Here is a 7091-nt window from a genome sequence, read left to right as displayed (position 1 = left end):
ACATCATTTATATCTATAGTCAGCTCAACCTATAACCTCAGATACAGCTACATCATTTATATCTATAGTCAACTCAACCTATAGCATCAGATACAGCTACATCATTTATATCTATAGTCAGCTCAACCTATAACCTCAGATACAGCTACATCATTTATATCTATAGTCAGCTCAACCTATAACCTCAGATACAGCTACATCATTTATATCTATAGTCAGCTCAACCTATAACCTCAGATACAGCTACATCATTTATATCTATAGTCAGCTCAACCTATAACCTCAGATACAGCTACATCATTTATATCTATAGTCAGCTCAACCTATAACCTCAGATACAGCTACATCATTTATATCTATAGTCAGCTCAACCTATAACCTCAGATACAGCTACATCATTTATATCTATAGTCAACTCAACCTATAACCTCAGATACAGCTACATCATTTATATCTATAGTCAACTCAACCTCAGATACAGCTCAAATCAATGAGGGTTCGGAGGTTTAAAGCCAATTATCTCATATTGCATATTGAACCTTATAGTCCCAAGCTCTCCAAATGTCAAGTCCTATTTTTTTCTCTCACTTCTCTGTCACATTTTGCTTTGAATCATATCATTGGAAATAAACTGGATGTGATGTTTTGCTTGCTTCCATCATCTCACACAGATCACCGTATGGATCCTAGCCTCTGGCCTGTGATTGGTTTGCGTCGCTGCATAGTTAATTAGATATTGTCTCATCGGGGCTCTCTGACTGATGCAGGGAGTGCTAATTGCGGGCCTGTTTCAATCAGTCTCCAAACAGACAGACAGACAGCCGAGGAGTAACTGCAGCAAGTCAAATCATGGAGAGAAGAAAAGCCCTGTTTATACCTGGTTCTAACATGCTTCCTTTGTCCTGATCTCGTCCACATTCTGATTGTGGCCACATTTTCAGACAGGTGTAGACGATTAAAAGACACGTTGTGATTTGATTGTGATCAGATCTTCCTGACCACCTCTGGAGGTAGTCAGACACGTATTGTGTCTGGGTATCTTACCAGTGTAGACAGATCTGGAAAGAGAAACCATTTAAATCCTCATTATCCCGACCTTCTAAAATCATCGACAGGTGGCACCATCGACTTATGGCATCAATAGGTTTCTTCAAATAAATACATTACATATTATTTTGAAAAGAATAGCTGTCAAATCTGGTCACAATGTGGACACAATGGACGGAGAAGAAACCCATACAGTATTTCTGAAAATGTGGGCACAATCAGAATGTACAACAAGATCAGCGGCCGGTAAATCTAGTTCATTGTCATAACCAGCACACTCAGATGCTATATCTTCACCATGAGACTGACCACTCATGTCATCTGTTATGGTATGATGACAACAGTCCAGATATCTACTCTAATAGTATTAGAATACCTGTAGTACTCAGGTATTTTACTTCTCCTGGAGCGTAGAAAACCCCCAGATAGCTAGTGTGTACAAAGCCGCTCTGTACATGCATGATCAACTGTAGGCTACAGCAGAAATGGCACCCTATTTCCTACGTAGTGCACTTCTTTTGACCAGGGCTCATAAGTCTCTGGTCAAAAGAAGTGCACTATATAGGAATTAGGGTGCCATTTTGGGAAACAGCCTAGCTACAGAACATCTTCATGACCTCTTCTTGATGCTGGTCATCATTTTAAAAGTTCATCCCAAAGTGTCCAACATTTAGGTTTACTTTTGACATACGAGGGCATGATTTACCAATGACGGTCATCCATTATTCAAATGAGTTCCATTCTTCAAACCCCCCATCCTTAATACATTTTTCAGCAGTGTCAGCCTTTCGACTAGCAGCCTGTGGAATGTCCCCTGTTCCTCTGTCTCTGTCTCTGTCTCTGTCTCTATCTGTTTTCACACTAGACCAGACAAAACACGATGTGTGCCACGCAGTCAAAGGGTTAGTTATGGTGATTCATAAGACGTGACATCCACTGTTGAAGGATGGTTTGTCCCAGTCTGTGTCCTTCCCATCCTCTGAATATATTTAAAAAAGAGCTTTGTGAGATTATGCAATTGAGGTATAATAAAGGAATGACTATCAAGAGCAAAGAATGTATGAAGAGAAGCCACTCTAGCATTTAGCTCCAAAATTCATTCTATGTGTGCAAGAACAAATGGTGACCAAACTACTAACGGTATGTTGTAGGGCAGGCTGAACACATGGGACGGGGAAGATATGTGCAAAGGACAATGACAGTGATATCCAATGGAGAGAGACTGTCTGTCTTAGCAGTCTAATTAATGAGAACATGTTTACATTTGACATACGCCTGTAGCATCACATCTACACCTTTATCTAAAGGCCCAATGCAGCCGTTTTAATATCAATATGAAATCATTTCTGGGTAACAAAAATAGCTTCTTAGCAAAGAGCAATTTCTCAAGCAAGAATTCTGCTAGGATTGTCTGGGAGCGGTCTCAATGGGGGAGGGGAAAACTGAAAACTAGCTGTTATTGGCAGAGAGGTTTGGAACGCTCTTTCTTATTGGTCTATTAACTAATTTACAGAGTGGTGATGTCACCAGGCAGGCCAAAACTCCATCCCACCAAAACAGGCAGCTCTTAACACTAAAACAGCATTATCATAAAATTCACAATTTCACAGTATTATTCCAACCTTATAGTGTGGAAATATATAGAAAACACAGGACAATCACATGTTTTACTGCACTGGGACTTGATGAAACAACATCTTTGTTTATACCAGTGCACATTCATAGCCACAATTCATGGGAAATCTCAGTACAACCACACTCTATTTTTACCGTAAAGACATAAATGGACCTTAACTGAATTAGCATAGGCCTAATTGATTAATATCTCATTCTTGAAGCTTGAAAGTACCCTTTAGCGTTCTTTAAATCAGCATCAAGACCTTTACTTGGAAAGATGATCATATACTGTATTTTAACTGAATGACTTCAGGCTCTCTGTGTGTGTGACTGTTTCCTCCAGGGGCCACCAAAGACATGGGGAAAATGTTAGGAGGAGAGGAGGAGAAGGATCCAGAGGCCGCAAAGAAGAAGAAGGAGGAAGAGGAGGAGAGACAGGAGGCTCTGAGACAACAGGAGGAGGAGAGGAAGGATAAGCACCGGAAAATGGAGTCAGAAAGAGAAGTAGTACGACAGTCCATCAGGATCAAGGTGAGCACTGCAGCAGTCCACAAACTACTCTGATACTATTTCACATTCAATGTACCCACCAGCCCCTTAAAAAAAAACAATTACATTTCTCCAGCCCCATCCTTCAGCTGTAAACGGAACCTAAAAAAGTACTTTGTTGTTCGTTGAATCCCAGATTGCCCCTTTAATGTAAACTAGAAATAATGTATAGTGCCTTCAGAAAGTCTTCATACCCTTTGACTTATTCCACATTTTGTTGTTACAGCCTGAATTCAAAATGGAGTAAATATATTTTTTGTCTCACCCATCTACATACAATACCCCATAATGACAAAGCGGAAACATGTTTTTAGAAATGTTTGCAAATTTATTGAAAATTGAATATCTCATTTACATAAGTATCCACACACCTGAGTCAATACTTTGTAGAAGCACCTTTAGCAGTGATTACAGCTGTGAGACTGTCTGGGTACGTCTCTAAGTACTTGGACTGTACAACATTTGCCCATTATTATAAAAAAATGTCTTCAAGCTCTGTTAAATTGGTTGTTAATCATTGCTAGACAACCAATTTCAAGTCTTGCCATAGATTTTCAAGTAGATTTAAGTCAAAACTGTAACTCCGCCTCTCGGGAACATTCACTGTCTTCTTGGTAAGCAACTCCAGTGTAGATTTGGCCTTGTGTTTTAGGTTATTGTCCTGCTGAAAAGTGAATTAATCTCCCGGTGTCTGGTGGAAAGCAGACTGAACCAGGATTTCCTCTAGGATTTTGCATGTGCTTAGCTCCATTCCATTTATTTTGTATCCTGAAAAACTCCCCAGTCCTTAACGATTACAATCATACCCATAACATGGTTCATTAATGTGTTGTATTGGATTTGCCCCAAACATAACACTTTGAATTCAGGACAAAAAGTTAATTAATTTGCCACATTTCTTGCAGTATTACTTTAGTGCCTTGTTGCAAACAGGATGCATGTTTTGTAATATTTTTATTCTGTACAGGCTTCCTTCTTTTCACTCTGTCATTTAGGTTAGTATTGTGGAGTAACTACAATGTTGTTGATCCATCCTCAGTTTTCTCCTATCACAGCCATTAAACTCTGTAACTGTTTTAAAGTCACCATTGGCCTCATGGTGAAATCCCTGCCCGGTTTCCTTCCTCTCCGGCAACTGAGTTAGGAAGGACACCTGTATCTTTGTAGTGACTGTGTGTATTGATACACCATCCAAAGTGTAATTAATAACTTTGCTCAAAGGGATATAAAATGTTAGATTTTTTCATGTTTATTGGAAAACCTCCCTGGTCTTTGTGGTTGAATCTGTGTTTGAAATTCCCTGCTCGACTGAGGGACCTTACAGATAATGTTATGTGTTTGGCACAGAGATGATGTAGTCATTCAAAAATCCTGGTAAACACTATTATTGCACAGAGTGAGTCCCATGCAACTTATTATGTGACTTGTTAAGCAAATGTTTACTCCTAAACATATTTAGGCTTGCCATAACAAAGGGGTTGAATACTTATCGACTCAAGACATTTCAGCTTTTCATTTTTTATTAATTTGTTTAAACATAATTCCACTTAGACATTATGGGGTATTGTATGTAGGCCAGTGACCAAAAAAATCTCAATTTAATCCATTTTAAATTCAGGTCTCTCCAGAGATGTTCGATCGGGTTCAAGTCCGGGCTCTGGCTGGGCCACTCAAGAACATTCAGAGACTTGTCCCGAAGCCACTCCTGCGTTGTCTTGGCTGTGTGCTTAGAGTCGTTGTCCTGTTGGAAAGTGAACCTTCGGTCCAGTCTGAGGTCCTGAGCGCTCTGGAGCAGGTTTTCATCAAGGATCTCTGTACTTTGCTCCGTTCATTTTTCCCTAGATCCTGACTAGTCTCCCAGTCCCTGCCACTGAAAAACATCCCCACAGGTTGATGCTGCCACAACCATGCTTCACCGTAGGGATGGTGCCAGGTTTCCTCCAGAAGTGACGCTTGGCATTCAGGCCAAAGAGTTCAATCTTGGTTATATCAGACCAGAGAATCTTGTTTCTCACCGTCTGAGAGTCCTTTAGGTGCCTTTTGGCAAGCACCAAGCGGGCTGTCATGTGCCTTTTACTGAGGAGTGGCTTCCGTCTGGCCACTCTACCAGGATTGGTGGAGTGCTGTAGAGATGGTTGTCCATCTAGAAGGTTCTCCCATCTCCACAGAGGAACTTTGGAGCTCTGTCAGAGTGTCCATAGGGTTCTTGGTCACCTCCCTGCCAAGGCCCTTCTCCCCCGATTGCTCAGTTTGGCCGGGGTGGCCAGCTCTAGGAAGAGTCTTGGTGGTTCCAAACTTCTTCCATTTAAGAATGATGGAGGCCACTGTGTTCTTGGGGACCTTCAATGCTGCAGAAATGTTTTGGTACCCTTCCCCAGATCTGTGCCTCGACACAATCCTGTCTCGGAGCTCTACGGACAATTCCTTCGACCTCATGGCTTGGTTTTTGCTCTGACATGCAATGTCAACTGTGGGGCCTTATGTAGACAGGTGTGTGCCTTTCCAAATCATGTCCAATCAATTGAATTTACCCCAGGTGGACTCCAATCAAGTTGTAGAAACATCTCAAGGATTATCAATGGAAACAGGATGCACCTGAGCTCAATTTCGAGTCTCATAGCAAAGGGTCTGAATACTTATGTAAATAAGGTATTTTTAAATATTACTTTTTAGAAATTTGCTAAACTTTCTAAAAACCTGTTTTCGCTTTGTCATTATGAGGTATTGTGTGTAGATTGATGAGGGGGAAAACAATTTAATCCATTTTAGAATAAAGGCTGTAACGTAACAAAATGTGGAAAAGGTCAAGGGGTCTGAATACTTTCCTAACTCTATGCCCTTCATCCACGCAGTATGGCCTGAAGAAGAAGGAGGAGAAGGAGGCGGAGGAGAAGGCGGCCATGGAGCAGGCCTGCGAGGGGTCTCTGACGCGCGCCAAGAAGGCCATCCCAGCCGGGTGCGGAGACGAGGAGGATGAGGATGAGGAGAGCATTCTGGACACCGTCCTCAAGTTCCTCCCTGGACCTCTGCAGGACATGTTCAAGAAGTAATGAACACATGAACAACAACAACACGTGGGAGTGGGAGGGGAGATCTGGGACATGGTTCGGTCTAGCCAGGGGAGGGGGAGGGGAGATCTGGGACATGGTTCGGTCTAGCCAGGGGAGGGGGAGGGGGTAGGGGAGATCTGGGACATGGTTCGGTCTAGCCAGGGGAGGGGGAGGGGGAGGGGGAGATCTGGGACATGGTTCGGTCTAGCCAGGGAGGGGGGGGGGAGGGGAGATCTGGGACATGGTTCGGTCTAGCCAGGGAGGGGGAGGGGGTAGGGGAGATCTGGGACATGGTTCGGTCTAGCCAGAGTAGGGGAGATCTGGGACATGGTTCGGTCTAGCCAGGGAGTGGGAGGGGAGATCTGGGACATGGTTCGGTCTAGCCAGGGAGGGGGAGGGGAGATCTGGGACATGGTTCGGTCTAGCCAGGGGAGGGGGAGGGGAGATCTGGGACATGGTTCGGTCTAGCCAGGGGAGGGGGAGGGGGAGGGGAGATCTGGGACATGGTTCGGTCTAGCCAGGGGAGGGGGAGGGGAGATCTGGGACATGGTTCGGTCTAGCCAGGGGAGGGGGAGGGGGAGGGGAGATCTGGGACATGGTTCGGTCTAGCCAGGGGGAGGGGGGGTAGGGGAGATCTGGGACATGGTTCGGTCTAGCCAGGGGAGGGGGAGGGGAGATCTGGGACATGGTTCGGTCTAGCCAGGGGAGGGGGAGGGGGAGGGGAGATCTGGGACAGGAGGATGGGGGTAGGAGGGGTGGAGGGGTTCTTGCCAAACTGTGGGAGGCGGCTATTCACTGCCTTTACAAAAATATGTGTTGTTTTCTTAC

General features: G+C 43.8%; 1 protein-coding gene across 1 annotated transcript in view; it reads left to right on the top strand.

The window, feature by feature from the left end:
- The window catches only part of cplx2 (complexin 2), a 34650-nt gene extending 28323 nt beyond the window's left edge, over positions 1-6327 (top strand). The window contains exons 3-4 of the mRNA XM_041856422.2: positions 3008-3195; positions 6066-6327. Coding sequence (XP_041712356.1) covers positions 3008-3195; positions 6066-6263 — 386 coding nt within the window. The 3' untranslated portion in view covers positions 6264-6327. The remainder of the gene's footprint in view (positions 1-3007; positions 3196-6065) is intronic.
- The last annotated feature ends 764 nt before the right edge of the window (positions 6328-7091 follow it).

The sequence above is a fragment of the Coregonus clupeaformis genome, chromosome 3 (assembly GCF_020615455.1).
Source record: "Coregonus clupeaformis isolate EN_2021a chromosome 3, ASM2061545v1, whole genome shotgun sequence".
NCBI lineage: Eukaryota > Metazoa > Chordata > Actinopteri > Salmoniformes > Salmonidae > Coregonus > Coregonus clupeaformis.
This window is presented reverse-complemented; position numbering and strand designations above follow the sequence as displayed.